The 20,200-nt window shown below is 45.6% G+C and overlaps 1 protein-coding gene across 1 annotated transcript in view; it reads left to right on the forward strand.

Annotated features, from left to right (window-relative positions):
- Nucleotides 1–12,683: 12,683 nt before the first annotated feature.
- LOC310632253 (ceramide synthase 2-like) overlaps nucleotides 12,684–20,200 on the forward strand; it is a gene marked incomplete at both ends in the record, with an annotated part of 37,837 nt that continues 30,320 nt past the window's right edge. Inside the window, 2 exons of the mRNA XM_083349325.1 lie at nucleotides 12,684–13,099; nucleotides 15,513–15,686. Of these exons, the coding sequence (XP_083205451.1) occupies nucleotides 12,684–13,099; nucleotides 15,513–15,686 (590 nt within the window). The remainder of the gene's footprint in view (nucleotides 13,100–15,512; nucleotides 15,687–20,200) is intronic.

Genomic DNA, 20,200 nt, shown 5'->3' on the forward strand with positions numbered 1-20,200 from the left:
AAGCAAGTAAAAGTGGCAATGGGGAATTTGTGCTCTCAGATTTGAAATATTCTGTTAATGTAGACTTAGTATAAAGTAGGCTTAGTATTGCTTGTGCAATCGCCCAGAAGGAAGGTCTTTCTCCCCGGTCCCGTATAAAGAAAGGAAAACCACAATATGCCAAAGACTTTTTAAACCATTCAAAGAAAGCAGAACCCCTTACTGACCCACAAGCACAGGAGAGACTCTCCTAGGTGTGAGGTTGCAGACAACCTATGGGCGAGGAAACACTGTGTGGCTTGAAGGAAGAATGCATTTCATTAAATGTCCACACATCCTAAAGTAAAGTGACCCTTGGAGAGAAGTGGTGGGGTTTACAAAATGGGTAGAGCATCCAAAATTCTGCAACTACCACATTCACCATTGTTGTTTCACTTTGAATCTGCACACAACTGCACAGAAATCCTAAGCAGACATCCAAAGGGGGGGGGCGGGGGAGGGCCTAGTAACATGGCCGCTAAGTGACAACATTGCAGTCAGCTCTTCACTCTTGCAGGGACTTAAAGAGAAATTTTCATGCATTCCTAACCTACTACAGCACCCCCAGATAGCTGAAACTGATTTACTCCAGTGTAAGTCGCCTTCCCTTTCCTCTTCCGCCCTTGCAATCTTCCCCAGTATATCCTATTTGATTGGGAAGTTGATGATTTCTCTTCTAGCAAAGAAAAGGCTTTTGTAGGAGACAGAGGGGAGAAGACCTTTGAAATTGCAAATAATTTAAAGACAGATGTGGACTCGGTTACTAAGAACTACCTTACTTGCAAAAAGGGCGAATGCAATTAATGATCGGCTGCGAGGTGTTGATCAGAAAATAGATGGACTTAAGGCTGCAATGGAAACTCATGTAACTAAATGGGTAACAGAGCCACTCCCCAAAGCAGTTGCTCAAGAGCTTACTCAGAATAGTAATGGGAACAGCCAAGGACAAGCCTCAGGATACTGCTTCAGTTTACAATTCACCCATTCAGAGGGCAGGTGGAGAAAACGCCTTCATTGCAAAGTACACCGTGAACTCACAGAGATATCTTGGCAAAATTTTGAAATAGGAACATTGATTTGTTCCATAAACCTTTAATGAGGTTTAAGCTTAAACTCTTCCTAAGGGGATTTTGGAATAACAGAGGAGTTGGAAGGGCTCTTGAGGTCTTCTAGTCCAGCCCCCTTCTTAGGCAAGAGATCCTCTAGCATTCCAGACAAGTGGCTATCTAGTTTCTTCTTAAAAGTTTCCAGTGTTGAAGCACCCACAACTTTTGAGGGCAAGCTATTCTACTGGTTAGTTGTTCTTATGTCACCAAATTTCTCCTTAATTCTAGTTTGGTTCTCTCCTTAATTACTTTCCATCCATTACTGCTTGTCCTGCCTTCAGGTGCTTTGAAGAATAGCTTGATTCCCTCTTCTTTGTGGCAACTCCTGAGATATTGGAAGACTGCCATCATGCCACCTGAAGTGGCTTGCGATGACAAGGATTATGCGGAGACAGCAGGGTCGGTTACATGTGTTTATTGAGGTACACCCGGCAAAACTCTGCCAGTTAGAGTTTTTTATACAGCCAGCTGGAAGTTGGTTCCTCCAATCGGCAACCCGGCTTCTCCCGCCAGGGCCGTTGGCCCAATCGGCTGGGTCGGCTTCTTGACAGCTAGAGTCCTTGTGCTGCGCTGTCAGCTTTCGCGCTTGTGCTGTAGCCGGCGGCAATTTGACAGCTGTCTAGTCCGGCTGGAGCGACATGGGGGTCTTTCGTTCTCTTGTACCCCTTCCCCCAGTCTTGGTTTGTTAATTGCAGTGAGGTGAAGGTGTTCGAGTTCTTGTTGTTGCCCTGCCCGATTGGGTTGTGGTGGATGTGTGATATTTTGGGGCTGCCGGCTTCTCAATTGGTCGGTGTGCCTGCGGATGTGTCCGTTGTATTCTGTGTTTATCAAGTATGAGAGTGGCCCCGTCTGGTCGATGACAACTCCTTGTAGCCACTTAGGTCCTTCAGCATAGTTCCGGGCCCACACATTATGATCAATTGCAAAGGACCTCGGGGGTAGGGGTTGATCAGCTTCGGCATTGGTTCTATCAGGGTGCATCTTATCCAATCTAGTGATGAGCCGACATCCCCATCGTAATTCAGCCGGAGATTTTCCCATGGTGGTGCATGGGGTGGTGTGCTGGGCGAGCAGGAATTGGGAAAGTCGACGGTGCCAGTTGCCGTTAACTATTTTTCAGAGGGCGTCTTTGGTGGACTTCACCATAACTTCTGCCAATCCGTTGGACGAGGGGTGGAATGGAGCCGATGTAATGTGCTTAATAGAGTTGCCCCTCATGAATATCTGAAATTCGCGAGAAGTAAATTGGGGGCCATTATCGGTAACCAAGATGTCAGGGAGGCCATGTGTGGCAAAAAGCCCCCGAAGTACCTGTACTGTGGTGGCAGTATTAATGCTGTGGACTGGTACTACTTCTAACCATTTGGAATAGCTATCCACTGCGATCAGGAATGTTTGTCCCTAGAATGGTCCGGCAAAGTCTAAATGAACCCTGGACCAAGGATTTTTGGTTGTCTCCCATCTATGTGTAGGGCTCTGAGGTGGAGCTGAGCGTGTTAACTGGCAGGGATAGCAGCCTGCAACATGGTTTTCAATGTTCTTATCTATGTCTGGCCACCATACATAGCTCCTTGCCAGGGCTTTCATCTTGACTATCCCTGGGTGTCCCTCATGTAGTGTAAGCAAGGTTCTTTCTCTGTGTTTCTGCGGAACTACTACTCTGTTTCCCCAAAGGATGCCTCCTAAATGGGCTGACAGTTCATGTTTTCTTGTGAAGAATGCCTTAAATTCCTGACCCGGGCATGTGGCCGGCCATCCTGCCGTGACCCACTGTAGCACTCTGCTGCAGACTTTATCGGTGGCTGTGGCAGAGGAGATGTCCTTTGCTGTCAAGGGGCATTTCGGCAGTTCTGAGATCGCTAAAATATGCCCTGCCGGAGCCGGGTCAGAGTCTGGATCGGGCAGGGGCAGTCTGCTGAGCCCGTCTGCGTGTCCCAGTTCTTTCCCCGGTTTGTGGACTAGTTCAAACGAATAGGCCGACAGAAAAGTTGACCATCGTAATATTCTTGGTGAAAGGATTTGTGGGGTTAATTTATTCCAGGTAAATATGCCAAGAAGGGGTTTGTGGTCGGTGTAAACAGTGAATCTCCTACCATATAGGTAATCATGGAATTTTTTGACCCCGGCGACGATGGCCAGGGCCTCCCTATCTATTTGGGCGTAATTCCTTTCTGCTTTAGTGAGAGTCCTGGAATAGAATGCTATCGGTTTTTGAATCCCTGTGTCCAGCAGATGACTGAGAACAGCCCCTATCCCGTATGGGGATGTATCACATGCGATGCATAGGGGAAGGTCCTCTCTAAATAGAGTGACCGTAGAACTGTTGCATAGTGCGTTTTTTAGTGTTTGGAAACTGGCATCGTGCTCCGATGTCCAGAGTCATGGACGTCCCTTGTCTAAAAGCCGATGTAATGGTTCTGCTAAGGTGGCTTTGTGTGGCAGGAATGAGTGATAAAAGTTCAAGAGTCCTAAGAACGCTTGTAACTCTTGTTTGTTTTTTGGTGTAGGGGCAGCTTTGATAGCTCTGATCTTGGTGTCGGTAGGGTGGACTCCCAGGGCATCAATTTTGTAACCGAGGAACTCGGTCGAGGGAACCCCTATTTCGCATTTATTTTTTTGTAATTTGAGACCCGCTGCTCTGAATCTGTTCAGAACAGCTGACAGCCAGTCTGCTAAATTTTTCCTATTTTCCCTGGCGATGAGGACATCGTCGAAATAAGGGCATACCCCAGGAATCCCTTTCAGTGTTTTTTCCATTATCTCTTGGAAAATTCCTGGGGCTGCCAAAATGCTGAATTGGAGGCGTTTAACTTTAAAAGCCCCGCGGTGAGTAACGATGGTCTGCGCATCTGCGGTTTCAGGAGTTACAGGGAGCTGTAAATACGCCTGCGCCAAGTCAAGCTTGGCAAAGATGGCGCCGGAACGGACGGAAGAGAGGACATCTTTCACCGTGGGGACCGGGTAAGCATGTGCGTTTAATGCCCGGTTTAGAGTAGCTTTGTAGTCGGCCCATAATCTAATTTGGCCATTGGGTTTAATAGGTGTCACTATAGGAGTTTCCCAGGTTTCTCCGTTGGTGGGCTCTAGGACTCCTATTTTGATAAGGCGGTCCAATTCGTCCTCAATCTTCTTTTTGAGGGCAAATGGGACCCTTCTTGCTCTTATTCTTATGGGTGGGACCCCCGGGTTTAGTTTAAGGGCAATTGGGGGCCCTGTATATTTTCCAAGGGAACCATCGAAGACGTCTGCAAATTGTTTGCAGACGTCGTCGAGGCTTGTGGCCTGTTTGGTGTTTACCCGTTAGTTTTATGCCTAGTGCTTTGAACCAATCCAACCCAATTAAGTTGGATCGGTCTTCCTGGGTGACTAGGACGTTGAGGGGTCCCCGGAACTTCTTAAATTCTATGAAAATTTTTGCTCTACCCTTCAGAGGTATCGGGGACTTCTGATAGTCCACCAGAAAAATTTTGGGTGGTTTTAAAGGAATTTGTCTACGGTTTCTTTGGCAAATTTCCTTAAATGTTTTTCCTGAGATTAGGGTGACTGAGGAGCTGGAGTCTACCTCCAGTTCGCACGGTAGTCCCTGTAGCCTGGCTTTGATTTTAACCTTAGGATTTAGTCTGTGGCCCTCCCCCCTTCCCCGTCCTTGTCTACTGCCTGTACTAGGTACCTGGGGGGCCCGGCCGTTGGGGGTGGTGGGGATCTCATACCTGGGGACATTGCTTCGAGTTTGTGGAGGTCTTCGTGATTGCAGCTTCGGCACACTGTTTTGATGTGTCCGGATTTGCCACAGTTGTGGCACTTGGCATTCCTGAACCGGCAGGAGGATCTGATGTGGTTCCCCCTGCAGCTGGCGCAGGTGGTTCGCGGTTCTCTGGTGTTGTTCTTTGGTCTTGCCCCTTCTCCTCGTTCACTTTTGCGTGTTTGAAGCCTTTTGAACTGACGGTGGATGGCGTCCACATTGGTTAGGTCTTCCAGCTCCCCGCCGTTCCTGGGGACTATCTCTCCCTGGTTCACTGCTCCAGCTTGTCCGTTTGCAGCCTTTGCGAGGTCTCCCGGGTGGCTATCCTCGTATGCCTGAATCTCTCTAGTGACTTCAGCTAGATTCAGGGTGGGTTTAGCAATAATTTTTTTCTGGAGGCGTTCATCTCTCAATCCTATGACCAGTTGGTCCCTTATCCGGTCCTCCAGGTCCGGAAATTGACACCATCGGGCGGCTTGCCTTACTCCCGCTACGAAGTTGGCTGCTGGTTCTCCGGGTAGTTAGTGTCGCCACGCGAACTGGACTCTCCAGTAAATCTTGGCCCGCGTCGGCATGTAGTGTTTGCTGAGCTTCTCGGTGAGCTCGGCGTAGGTCGCCTGTGCGACAGGTTCTGGGCTGCACAGTCCTACGGCCACGTCGTACATGGCGGGTCCGCTCAAGTACAAGAGGGCTGCTGCTTTGGCTCGGTCTTCGGTTATCTTACTAACCAGCAGGAACCCTTCCACTTGGCCCAGGTGCGATTCCCAGCGTTCGGGGTATCTGGTGTCAAATTTGCGGATCTGACCGAATGTGGCCATGCGGTCTCAGTTCTTCGCGCTGCTTGCCGTAAGGTGGAAGTTATAACTTCCCTAGTGACTAGCTCTGAGCCTCCAGAAGGTTGCCCTTCCTAGGCTTCAGCGACTTCAGCTCAGCAAGCAGATCCCACCTTCGTCGCCAGTGAAGTGGCTTGCGATGGCAAGGATTACGCGGAGACAGCAGGCTCGGTTACATGTGTTTATTGAGGTACACCCGGCAGAACTCTGCCAGTTTGAGTTCTTTATATAGCCAGCTGGAAGTTGGTTCCTCCAATCGGCGACCCGGCTTCTCCCGCCAGGGCCGTTGGGCCAATCGGCTGGGTTGGCTTCTTGACAGCTAGAGTCCTCGTGCTGCACTGTCAGCTTTCGCGCTTGCACTGTAGCCGGCGGCAATTTGACAGCTGTCAAATTGCCGTGTGTTTCCCTGTCAGCCGTATTTACCTCATGTAAACAACTATTAAACAAATAACCAATAACAACGTTAACATTAACATTAAACATTCATATATATATCACCACCTCTAGTCCTTCTCTTCACTGGATTAAATATACCCAATTCCAGCAACCGTTCTTTGTATGTTTTAGCCTCCAGTCCCCTAATCATCTTTGTTGCTCTTCTCTGAACTTTTTCCAGAGTAGCAACCTCTTTTTTATATTAAGGTGACCAAAAGTGGATGCAATATTCCAGGTGTGGTCTTACAACGCCTTTATAAAGCACTACTACTATTTCACATGATCTTGATTCTATCACTCTGTCCATGCAACCTCAGATTGCATTAGCTTTTGTGGCTGCTGCCACACCTCGCTAGCTCATGTTTAAGTGATTGTCCACTAGGGAGATGGTATAAGCTAGTCTAGAGCTCATGACACAACCTTGTCAGCAATTATTCTGGCATTCCTAGTGCTCTGGAATTCTATTGCCAAATATTACACAATTGCAAACCTTCTATAGCAGGGCATCTATACCATTTAACCTAAGAAATAGAGATGACCTCCAAGGTCCCTTCCAACTACCTCAGGTAAATGAGGGCGGATATGATATTGTTGCCATTATGGAAACATGGTGGGAAGAAACCCACAAATGGAACACACAGCTAGAGGGATTTAAACTATTTAAAAGAAACAGACTAAACAAAAGAGGAGGTGGAGTTGCTCTCTATATAAGAAATAACTTTATCTCTACAGAAATAGAGCACAACAATGATGAAAACTGTAAACTTGAATGCATTTGGGTCAATATAAAAGGGGGGGAAATGACATTGCCATAGGTGTATAGTATAGGCCACCCAACCAAGCAGAGGAAATAGATGAATTTTTTGCTAGTCAGCTAACTAAGGTATGTAGGAAGCATATCACAATAGTAGTGGGGGACTTTAATTACCCTCATATCAACCTTGAGACAAATTCTGCGCCAAGTGGAAGAACAAACAGATTCCTGACAAACCTAGCAGACAACTTTCTGTCCCCAAAATTAGAGAAGGTAACTAGGGGATTAGCCATATTGGATTTAATTCTCACTGAGATGAAATGATAGAAAGTGTCAAAGCCACAGGAACCTTGGGGGGAAGTGATCATGCAATATTGGAATTCAACATTCTGGAAGCACAAGCAATAGAACACAGCCAAACTAGAGTCTTGGACTTTAAAGGAGCTAATTCTCTGTGGGCGCGTCAGACCTGTGGAACCGCTTGCCGGTTGAGCTCCGGATGGCCCCCGACCTTCGCTCCTTCCGGCGCGATCTAAAAACTTATTTATTCGAGCAATCTGACCTGGTTTGATGGGTTAGGGTTGGGGTTTTAATATGTTTTTAATTACTGTTATAAACTTGGGCATAATATTTAATCGTTTTTAACTTTTGTATTCCGTTTTTTATATTTATTGCCCTGTACACCGCCCTGAGTCCTTCGGGAGAAGGGCGGTATAAAAATATAATAAATATAAATATAATATAATTTCAATAAACTTAGAGAGACCTTGAGAAGAATTCCATGGATGAGAATCCTAAAGGGGAAAACAACTCAAGAAGCTTGGGAAATTTCGAAAAGTGAAATAATAAAGGCCCAGTCTAGTACAATACCAACAAAGAAAAAAAATAACAGCTCTCAAAAGAAACCAGCATGGCTGCATAAAGAACTCTCTGATAAATTGAAAGCTAAAAAGGACAAGTATAAGAATTGGAAAGAGGGGCACATAACTAAATCAGAATATCAGCAAACAGCCCGTGCCTGCAAAGATGAAGTGAGGGAAGCTAAGGCTCAAAATGAACTAAGGCTTGTGACCAAAGTCAGAAATAACAAAAAAAGCTTCTTTCAACATATAAAAAACAAGAAAAAAGTTAAGGAAATGATTGGTCCATTAGTGGGGGAAAGTGGCAAGAAGGTGACAAGCAATAGGGAGAAAGCAGAACTATTTAACATGTTTTTGCATCTGTCTTTACACAAAGGGAAAAAAACAGTCCAACCTACCAAAACCAGTGGCATAAAAAACAAAATAGAAATGCAAGTTAAGATAGGCAAGAAAATGGTGAGCACCTGTCCAGCCTAGACGAGTTCAAATCACCAGGACCAGATGGATTACACCCCAAGGTTCTCAAGGAACTGGCAGACGTGATCTCAGAACCACTGAACTATATTTTTCAAAGATCCTGGAGCACTGGGGAACTACCAGAGGACTGGAAGAGAGCTGATGTAGTTCCCATCTTCAAAAAAGGGAAAAAAATAGATCCAGGAAACTACAGACCTATCAGCCTGACCTCAATACCTGGGAAGATTCTGGAAAAGATAATCAAACAACAAATCAGAGAACACCTTGATGCAAACAAAGTCATCACTAAAAGTCAACATGGGTTTGTCAAAAACAGATCATGCCAGACAAATCTTACTGCATTCTTTGACCAAGTGACAAAACTAGTGGACCAGAGGAATGCTGTAGATATAATTTACTTGGACTTCAGTAAGGCATTTGATAAAGTAGATCAAAACCTAATACTTGATAACATAGAAAAATGTGGGTTAGATAGCATCACCACCAGATGGATTCGTAGCTGGCTGACAGGCCGTACTCAGCGTGTGGTCCTCAATGGAACTGAATCTACATGGAGGGAAGTGTGTAGTGAGGTGCCCCAAGGCTCTGTTCTAGGCCCAGTGCTCTTCAACATCTTCATCAACGATTTGGATGAGGGGATAGATGGGGAACTCATCAAATTTTCAGACGACACCAAGCTGGCAGGAATAGCCAATACTCCAGAAGATGGGCTTAAAATACAGGAGGATCTGGACAGACTGGGCGCTATCTAACAAAATGAAATTCAGTGGTGAAAAAAGTAAGGTTCTACATTTAAGCAGGAAAAGTCAAATGCACAGGTATAGTATAGGTGGTACCTAGCTCAATAGTAGTAACTATGAGAGGGATCTCGGAGTGCTAGTAGACAGTCACTTCAATATGAGCCAGCATTATTCTGCAGCTACCAAAAAAAGCCAACACAGTTCTAGGCTGCATTAACAGAGGGATAGAATCAAGATCACGTGAAGTACTAATACCACTTTACAATGCCTTGGTAAGGCCACACCTGGAATACTGCATCCAGTTTTGGTCACCACGATGTAAAAAAGATGTTGAAATTCTAGAAAGGGTGCAGAGAAGAGCAACAAAGATGATTGGGGGACTGGAGGCTAAAACATATAGGGAATGGTTGCTGAGGGCTGCCACAAAGAAGAGGGAGTCAAGCTGTTCTCCAAAGCACCTGAAAGCAGGACAAGGAACAACGGATGGAAACTAGTCAAGGAGAGAAGCAACCTAGAACTAAGGAAAAACCTCCTGACAGAACAATTTACCAGTGGAACAACCTGCCTCCAGAAGTGGTGAATGCTCCAACACTGGAAGTTTTTAAGAAGAGACTGGCCAGCCATTTGCCTGAAATGTTATAGGGTTTTCTGCCTGAGCTGGGGGTTGGACTAGATGACCTCCAAGGTCCCTTCCAAATAATAATAATAATAATAATAATAATAATAATAATAATAATAATAATAATAATAATAATAATAATAATAACTATTATTACTATTCTATTCTATTCTATTCTATTCTATTCTATTCTATTCTATTCTATTCTATTCTATTAAAACGGCTCATCTCCAGAAGTTGTGGCTGCTCCATCACTGCAGGTTTTCAGAAATAGTCGGGACAACCATTTGACCAGGATGACAGGAGGCTGGACTAGAAGACCTTCAAGGTCCCCAGTGGCATAGCGTGGGGGGTGCAGGGGGGGCCGGCCGCACCGGGCGCAACATCGGGGGGCGCGCGCTCACACTCGCAGCTCTCTGCCCCTGCCTGGCTCACTCACTCACTCTCTCTCACTGCAGTGCTGTGCAAATCCGATCCGAGCCGCCACCGGGTCGCCGCCCCGCCCTCTGTGGAGGGGGGTGATGCCAGGCGTGCGGCGGAGAGAGAGCGAGCAGGGTGGGCCCTCTAAGGAGCGAAGCTCGGCGATTGGCTGTCCGCTCCCCTATTTGGCCAGCGGGAGCCGCTACGGGGAGGTCCCACCCACGTCCGGAACAAGCTCGTCCGGCCGGGCTAGTGCTCCTTCCCCGCCCTGAGGTGGACCATTCGGGAGCAGGGAGGGTGGGGGGGGCGTTGAGCTCAACGCACACCCAGGACGCTGCCCAAGATGCTGTCTCTCTGTGATGAACGCGAAGCTCCAATCGTTTAGTAGGAGGTATGGAGGAGGCTAAGTTGGAGGGGGCGCAAATTACTTGCCTTGCCCCGGGTGCTGACAACCCACGCTACGCCACTGAAGGTCCCTTCCTGCCCTATCATTCTATAGTCTATGGAAGAGGTTGAAACATGGACATTTTCTTGCTAGGGAAAGAGGGGGACTCAAGGCGCCGAATTTGAAATTGTATTATGATGCGGTTGCCTTGACGTGGGTTAGTGATTGGCTTAATTTAACTAACAAGAGAATACTTCATCTTGAGGGATGGGATTTGGTATATGGATGGCATGCATATTTGCTTTACGATAAGAAGGTGGACAGGGCTTTTAAATCCCATATTCTTAGAAGTGCTTTATTGCGTGTCTGGAAAAAGTATTATTATCAGTTAAATTATAAAATACCGATTTGGGGAATTCCTGGACACGTGATAGAGGGCGTATCTATGGGAGTGAGTATGGATATGGTTTCTTATAAGGAACTACTTAGATTGCAAGGGACTGATTGGCAACTTAAATCATTAGAGGAGTTAAGACAAGAAAACATAAGTTACTCTTGGTTTCAATATACCCAATTGAAAGTTAGGTGGAAGTCAGATCAAAAGGTTGGCATCACAATTACAGATCAAAATTTAGTAAAACAAATTAGAGATTTAAATTGTGCACATATAAAGAGGATATATAATGCTTTAATTGAATTGGATTCAGAAACGGAACTGGTTAAAGACTGTATGATAAAGTGGTCACAAAATATTCAGGAACCAATTTCGTTGGACACTTGGGAGATAATTTGGGTTAGAAATGTTAAATTTACTCAGGCTCAAAATTTAAGAGAAAAATTTTATAAAATGTTTTATCGATGGCATCTGGATCCCAAGATGTTGTCTAACATGTATCCTAATTTACAGTCTAAATGTTGGAGATGTGGTAGTTTAGAAGCTACCTATTTTCACATGTGGTGGACTTGTAGAAATATAAAAGCTTTTTGGATCAAAATTTGGTGGAACATTCAAAAGATTTTTAAGAGAAAGATAAAGTTTTCTCCGCAATTGTTTTTATTGGGTATTGTGGTAGATTGTGATGTTAAAGAAACTAACTTGATGTTGAACATGATAACAGCAGCACGGTTACTGGTGGGACAATATTGGAAGAAGGATAGTTTGCCCACTATAGAAGAATGGGTGTTTAAAGTTTCGAATCTTGCAGAAATGTCTAAGATTTCTGCTTATTTGAAAGATCATTCACAGGAAAGATATATTTCAGTTTGGAGGAGATGGATAAATTATATTCAGAACAAATATGGGACTAAAAAGTTCCATTTAGCTTATGAGTAGATTTTACTGGGATATTGTTATTGGTACTTTGTATGTAGTTATCTTAAAGGGGAGTTAAAGCACATTATGAATTTGATTAATTGTATATTATGCATACTTTTTATTTAGAATATGATTATTGTAACTATAATCCTGTATTTAGCTCTGGGAAGTGGGGGGGAAGTGGGGGGTTTGGGGTGGGAGGGATTTGGGGATATATTGTAAAATTTTGTTTTTGTAAAACTCTTTAATAAAAAAAAGGGAAGCACAAAATGTCTGGAGCTGGGTGGAGGAAAAGAGAACTCACAGGGAGGCTGTCTCTTGAAAGCGCCCCACTGAAGTGGGCCAACTTGGAAATCATTTCGTGAAGGACATCCAAGGCCACGCAGATGCAAATGACAAGGCTTTGCCTCTCTAGCTGGAAGAGAACTGGCGAAAAAGCGAAGAAAAATGCCTGGACATCGGACAGACGATGGACAGAACCGTGCGAAGATACTTCTTTCATGTTTCGCCCTCTGCACGTTCTCAGAGGCGGCGGGTGTCCGTTTGCAGAGTCCTTAAGTTTCAGGACGCGTCCCTGCCCTTCTAGGTCCCTGGGCACTTTGCCTAGGCTCAGAGGCTATGCGGCCCGCCCCCGTTGGGCTCCACCCCTCCGAGGACAATCGTCGTCTCTCCTTCCCAGGATCGGAACCGGGCACAGAGCAGCTGAAGGAGCAGGCGACGAGGGCAGCAAAGGTGGACGGTTTGGCATCGCGACGGAGAAGGTAGGCGAGATGCACTTGGATTCCCCAGAGAGCATCAGTTCGGGCACCGGGGCCCTAAACGGGAGCTCCCTGGCGCGCATCCTTTGCTGGCTTGGGCGCAAGCAGGAGTGGCAAGAGGGGAAGATGGGGGAGGAGGGAAGAGATGGGTCCTCGCGTGTGGCACTCCAACTCCCATCGCCCTCTTCCTGGAGAAGTGGCCGGGAGCGATGGGGACCGGAATGAGCCTCGGAGTCTTCTTACGGGAGGGGGAGAGACCCCCCACCCCCGTCCTCCGTTCGAGCTGCAAGGGGGCTTCTCCATCCCCGGCCGAGCTTCGTGTCTCTTCCCCGAGTCGGCGTCTCGAGGTAGACCCCTGTGGTGGGGTCGTCCCCGGTCGGGTTTTCTTTCAGGTCCATCCCAGAAAGTCTCCCAACCTTCGCAAGTTCTGGAGGCGGGTTGTCCCAGAGAAACCCCAGAAGGGCCAGTTCGGCGCCCGAGGTCCATCCATCCCTCGCAGAAAATTCCGCTTCAGAGCCGGCAAGGGAAAGGCAAGGAAGTGGCCAGAGGGAATCCGAGACTGCTCTCGCGGAAGCCTCTGGGTATTGGGAAGAGGCGACGGGCCGAAAGTGGCTGAGGTGGTCGGTGGTGGGTGTCGGTGGGGAGAGAGAAGCGGTGTGGTTTGCAGCATCAACCGGAGGGTGGGGAGGGTGGAGATGAGACTGGAGTTGTGGTGGGGGGAGACAGGCAAACGGAGGCGCAGTGACCCCTCCCTCCCTCAGTGACCCCTCCCTCCCTCAGTCCGGGACGATCAGAAGTGTTTGCAACTGTGGAGGACGGGTTCTTCAAATCGGGCGGGAGTCCTTCCTCCCCTTTAACCAAAATATTTCATTGATCTGGGCTCAATCCAATCTCTGGATTTATGGATTGGCTGAGTTTGGGGCCAATGCAAATTAGATATGAGCAGGAACCAGCCCGCTCTGCATCTTCTGTGTCTGTTTTGGCAAGTATAGGTAGCACCCCCGCCCCCACCCCGCTTTTTAAAAAAACATAGCTTGTAGTGGTGGTGATGATTATTTTGTGCCTGGTAAATCCCATTGATAAGCTGAGAGGAGTAAAAAAATTGGGATCTCTGTGCAATGGAACCAAAGGCTCTTTGAGGGGTGGGCAAGCTGCCCAATGGCACTGTGGGGCTGGTGAGGGGGAGAGAGGGGGGAAGGGAAAGAGGAGAAGAGAAGATTAGCTGAGGAACATCAGGAGATGCTTAGCTGAAGCTGCTTCCAATGACACCCTTTGCCAGATCAGCTGCAGGCAATGGAGGAATTTTCTCCTGATGCTCTTTCTCCCTAGATGTCTACCTCAAAGTGAGGAGAACAAGCTGGTTAAGTAGAAATCAGTCAGAATAGAAGGGACCTTGGAGGTCTTCTAGTCCACCACCACCCCCTTAAGCAGGAAATCCTATACCATATAAAAGGTTGAATTGATGATTGCTTTATTCAATGAAAAGAACTATAGCATTAACACTTAGACTTATATACTGCTTCACAGTGCTTTGCAGCCCTCTCTAAGCAATTTCCAGAGTCAGCCTATCACCCCCCCAACAATCTGGGTCCTCATTTTACTGACCTCGGAAGGATAGATGGCTGAGTCAAACTTGAGCTGGTCAGAATCAAACTGCTGCTAACAGTATTAGCCTGTAATACTGCATTCTAGCCACTGCACCACCACTGCCCTCCCTCCCTCCCTCCCTTCCTCCCTCCCTTCCTTCCTTCCTTCCTTCCTTCCTTCCTTCCTTCCTTCCTTCCTTCCTTCCCACTTACCACCAGCACTTACAGTGGGACAAAAAAGTATTTAGTCAGCCACCAATTGTGCAAGTTCTCCCACTTAAAAAGATGAGAGAGGCCTGTAATTTTGTCATAGGTATACCTCAACTATGAGAGACAAAATGGGGGGAAAGAATCCAGGAAATCACATTGTAGGATTTCTAATGAATTTATTTGCAAATTATGGTGGAAAATAAATATTTGGTCCATAACAAAAGTTCATCTCAATACTTTGTTATTTACCCTTCGTTGGCAATGACAAGAGGTCAAACGTTTTCTGTAAGTCTTCACAAGGTTTGCACACACTGTTGCTGGTATTTTGGCCCATTCCTCCATGCAGACCTCCTCTAGAGCAGGGATGTTTTGGGGCTGTCGCTGGGCAACATGGACTTTCAACTCCCTTTCAACTTCTTAGCCAAGTTCTTCTAAGATCTTCTTTACCTGTGCTGTTGTCAAGATTCCCATCCTATTTCACTGGTGGTCTCTGTGTTTATTTCTGGGAAAACCTGTTCTGTTATGTCCAGCTTATTTCTCTAACCTATGAAAATAAATGACCTTTCCCAGTGTTTTTGAAGCCATGATAGCTGTCTTCCAATACTTGAGCAGAAGAAATGAGGGGGTGGATTTATTTCCCAAAGTACCTGAAGGCAAGAGAAGAAGCAACAGGTGGAAACTCAGTAAACAGGTGAAAACCCATTCAAGAAAGATGCAGTCTGGAAAGAGAAATTTCCTGATAGTGAGAGCAAGGGAACAATGGAACAATGGAGTTGTGGTTGCACCATCACTGGAGGTTTTGAAGAAAAGATTGGACAACCATTTGTCTAGGATGGCACAAGGACATCTGCCTTGAGCAGGGGGTTGGATTGGAAGGCCTCCAAGCTTCCTTCCAGCCCTGTGATTCTATGACTTCTATGATCGGTAAGCTTTCCTTTCAATCCCTCCCCATGACATGAATGATGGGATTGAAGACTTGGAAACCGGAAATAAACCTGTGGCATTCCACGGAGAAAGAAGAACAGGTGAGAAAGAAAGTCAAGGGAAGTCTTTCTTGATTCTCTTTGGTATAAGATGGAGTGGCAGACTTTCAAGATTATGCTGTGATACTTGATCATGGAAGAGTTCTTGCATTGTCTGTCCCCTGACATGGGCTATTTCCAAGAAAGGGAGAAGATGGAATAGTGTTGCTGGAGGAGGAAGGGTTGAGGTGGGGACCATTCTTCTGGAAACACTCTTTCTTGTCTTTCCCAGGGAGATGGCACAGCTCGTACAATGGCTTTGGAAACAGGAACATTGGTTACCTCCAGGGGTCACCTGGGAGGACCTACAGGACACGGAGGAAGTCCGCTATCCCCAACCCCATCACCTCCTCCTCTGCGTTCCTCTCACTCTCGTCCTGATTGCCGTCCGGTTCTTCTTCGAAAGGCAAGCTCTTGGCCAGCTGAAACTAAGCAGCAGTGGAAGGAGGGGACTCAGTCATATAGACCGAGCTACATTAAAAAAAGAAGTTGAGATTCTAAACAAAGGAGTGCAGAGAAGAGCTACAAAGATGATTAGGGGATTGGAGGCTAAAAGATATAAAGAATTCCTGCAGGAATGTCTAGTCTAGTGAAAAGAAAAGACTAGGGGTAACATGCTAGCAGTGTTCCAGTATAGGAGGGGCTAGCACAAAGGAAAAAAGGGGGGTCAACCTATTCTCCAAAGCACCTGAATGGTGGACAAGAAGCAACGGATGGAAACTAACCAAAGAGAGAAGCAACCTAGAACTAAGAAGAAATTTCCTGACAGAACAATTAATCAGTGGAACAATTTGCCTCCAGAAGTTGTGAATGCTCCAACGCTGGAAGTTTTTAAGCAGAGATTGGACAACCATTTGTCTGAAACGGTATAGGGTTTCCTGCTTGAGCAGGGGTTTGGACTAGATGACCTCCAAGGCCTCTTCCAACTCTGTTATTCTGTTAAAAGCACTGTCTGTGTCCAGGTTGAATCATGACCACTGGATCAAACTCAGGATTTGGTCCAGTTGCCCTGATTCAACCTTTGGACTAGATGATCTGGTCTTCATTGACATAAAGCACCATCTCTTCATCAGTTTTTTAAAATGGCTTTATATTGTAAAAATGAGAAGGCAAGAACAACATGTTTCAATAGGTCTAGATTTAATACTACGTTAACAGATTACTTTTATGCTAGATAAATATTGTATTTTTGTCTTTTCCCCCTTAAATATGATTTCTAATCACCAGTATTTAAAATTTATTTTACTCTACTGCAACCATTTTTTGTTATTTGTTTGTTATATTTCAGCATTTTTTTAAAGGCAGGTTATGTTCAACAACTTCGGTATTATGTGCTTGTTCTTGAGTACAGCATGAAACAAGGAAACCTAGGACCAGTTAAATTTATAATTACAATTAGAAGACTAGAGTTGGAAGGGACCTTGTAGGTCCTCTAGTCCAACCCCCTGTCCAAGAAGAAGAATAGAGTAGAGTAGAATTATAGAATGGAATGGAATGGGATAGGATAGTCTAGGATATATTCTGGATCAAAGACATTGTACTGTAATTAATCCCTTGTTAAGACTTCTATGGTCTATATGAGCAGATGCCGTTACCATTAACAGCTCTCTCTCTCCAGATAGCTGAACTTGTGGAAACACTCTTTATCATCTAAAAATACCTTTATTGCATGTAGAGTAGAATACAACAGGTGAGGTGCGTTAAGATGATGTTTGATCAATAGTTCCAAGGTCAGAAGTTGGTAATAACTCCCAGGGTCTGCACATGAATCTGGAGCACATGTCTGCTGTTGTCACATGTCTGCTGGTTATGGAGGATATCAGGCACAGAGCCAACAAGAAGGAGGAAGTTAGCTCAGAAAGGGGAAATACATCACAAAGAGGGAGGTATAACTGGCCCATTAGCATAATGTATAATTTCCCAAAACAGCCACATGGTGGCAGCACACTCCCTATCTGGTATTTCATAATACCACCATATAAAATCATATAACGGTAGTTATTCAATGCAAATACATGTTTGCAGTTTGCTTGTTGTCATAAACACCTGAGATATATAAGAAATAAACATGAGATATATATGGCATAAAACCTGAGTGATATAGATAACCTGATCTATATAAAACATAAAAACCTGAGAGATATAAGAAATAAACATGCATACATATTGCAATAATAGAAACTGTCATTACAGGTGGCAAGTAGTCTAAATTAAAGTGCAAATAACTTTTCTTCTTGGAGTCAGAATCCAACCAGGAAAGGCGACGAATTCAGTCTTCAAGAGGCAAAGGCAAGACAAGTTCTGCGATGGTCTGATGAAAGTTTTTGGTGCCTTTCAATTCTTGAGCTTGATGGTCCTTAAATAGAACAAGGTCTCTGACTTGAAGATTGGGGTGAAGATGAGACCTTTGTGACTGGAGCATGAGCTTGTTGCTCCCTGCCATAATTTGAAGCAGGGTTGGATACAGGTGATTGCTGTGGATTGCCTAGAAGTGGAGCAGGATGCATAACTGTATCGTGCTTGTCGCTATTGCATTCTGTGCACTTGACAAAGGCTTTACAATTTTTAGCAAAATGGTCATATGATGCACAGCACCGTAGCATATTCCAAGTTTTTGGAGAACCTCTTTCCGCTCTTGTATACTCTTAGCTCTAAGCTCACGACATTTTCTAAGAGGGTGAGGTTTTTTGTGAATAGGACACTGATGATTAGGATCTTCATCCCCACCACCTGAATCACTCCATAGAGGAGGAGATGGTACAGGAGGTGAAATGTCCATCTTTCTTGTAGACACAACTCCACGTGAGTCTCTGTGTTGAGCTGCTGTGTTAACATACCTTGATGATGATGATGGAGCAGGCACACTGGGTTCATTGAAGTCGAAGCTGGGATCATTGTTCATCCAGGCATGGTGGCTTATGAACCTGCAAAAATATGAGAATGGGGGAAAGGAAACATTATTGCGTAGTTTGTAGTCTGAGCCGTGCCATTTCCAGTCCACCTGCAGGCCATATGACAGTTTTGACACCACTGGATTGACACCATGGGAGGTGTCCAGGTAGACGTGGGTCTCTTTTTGCCAATTCTATCTCCATGAGGAGATCATTTAGTTCCTGGAGCTTGTGATTGTCTTTGTTGCCTATCTTCGGAAAGTTTTGTAGTCTTTTGAATAGAGCATTCTCTAATGCTTCTGGGTTTCTGAAAGCTTGTTCAAGCCTTGCCCACGCAGCAGAAAGACCTGCATCTGGAGAGTCAACATGCACTGATCTCAGTCTTTTAACGTGATCTGTTGATCCTGGCCCCAGCCACTTTATGAGTAAATCGAGTTCCTCTCTGGTGGTAAGGTTGAGATCAACAACAACAGCTTTAAAGGTTGCTTTCCTGGATCTGTAGTTACGTTCTCATTGGCAAGAGGTGATGCAGTTTGAAGTGTTGGCGCACCTGTGATGTGGGGTTGAGCAGGTGCAGGCCTTTGTAGGCTTGGGTTCTGTGTGTTGTTCGTAGGAAGCACAGTTGATGCACCTGCGTTGTGTTGAAGAGGTGTAGGCCCTTGCAGTTCTGTGGTCTCTGAGTGGTGAGTCAGGACAGCGTTGTTCATAGGAGGTGCAGAAAATGGCTCTGCATCGTTGCAAACTTTATGCCTTAACACATATTGACTGGTGCGTTCCATCGGATCTTCCACTTCTATTGGGATGGAACAATCTGGATCGGTGTCTTCCCACATCGCCTGTTCATAGACCTTCAGCTTTGCTCGCACAGCTGCTCGTTCCTATTCTATTTGCAGAATTTTCATTTGGGCCTCGTCCTCTGCTTGGCAGGCTTTGCTCTGGGCTTCCTCCTCTCCTTGACAGGCTTTGCTCTGGGCTTCATTTTAGCTTCCCTTCAGGCAAAGGAAACAAGCACATCCTTTTCTTCTGCAAGTGCACGGGCCTCTACTAGCTTGTCATGTATGGAGCGAGAGGATCTAGCGGAGCGTACTGTGTTTCTACTTGATGTGGGCCTATGAGATCTGGTCTCCTGCAGTTCAGCAATATAAATTTTTGCCTTATTCTTTGCATCTTGCACTAGGAGATCTATTTGCTGGTTCAGTTCCTCATTCTTGGTTAGTTCTGCTGAGGAATCATCTACATTAGAGTCATTCAAAAAACCTGTGTATTTTCCAGACAGCTGCTGGTAATGTTCATAAACTGCAGATAGGTGATCTATAGAGTCTCTTAATTCAGCAGGATTATCCTTAAGGCTCAGCAAAACTGACATGCAGTATTCAGTTCTGTTCCATAGTTCTGACAGATGACTGGAAAGTTCATCTCTATTTGCCTCATAATTTTCTCTGAGTTTCTGGGTTGGATTTGTTGTACACTTAGGCTTTACAGCAGGATCTTTGTACATATCAGGGTTGTCTGGGCGAACCAGCTCTTCTGAATCAGTGGGACACTCCGCCATGGCTAGGATAGGTACAGAAAACTTCCTAGGTATTTTTAACTAATTCGATGAACTTCACTTTTTGACCACCAAAAAGTGGTCAGAGACTTCAGGGAAGTTCACCCTTTGGCCACTAGGGGGCACCTTCTGTATGGTTAGAGACTTCAGGGAAGTTCACCCTTTGAACACTAGGGGGCACTCTAGACGTGCCTGGGGACGAGCTCTTTATTTGCTGAGCAGCCACCGGGGTGCTGCTTGCGTATGTGGGTACTTCAATGAAGTTCACCCCTTGACCACTAGAGGTCGCTGTTTGGAAGCAAGCCTGTTATTTGCAGATCAGCCACTGGGGAATGTGCTGTTCTGCATGAGCAAATACAAGCCTGTTATTGTCCCTAGCCTTCACTTGGACACAAGATCAGCCAAATTGCATCTTCTTAGGACCACAAGTTGTAAGCCGGTCTGGAACCCTTAAGGAACTTTCTGTCCATATTAAGAGTG

The sequence above is a fragment of the Vipera ursinii genome (assembly GCF_947247035.1).
Source record: "Vipera ursinii genome assembly, chromosome: 1".
NCBI lineage: Eukaryota > Metazoa > Chordata > Lepidosauria > Squamata > Viperidae > Vipera > Vipera ursinii.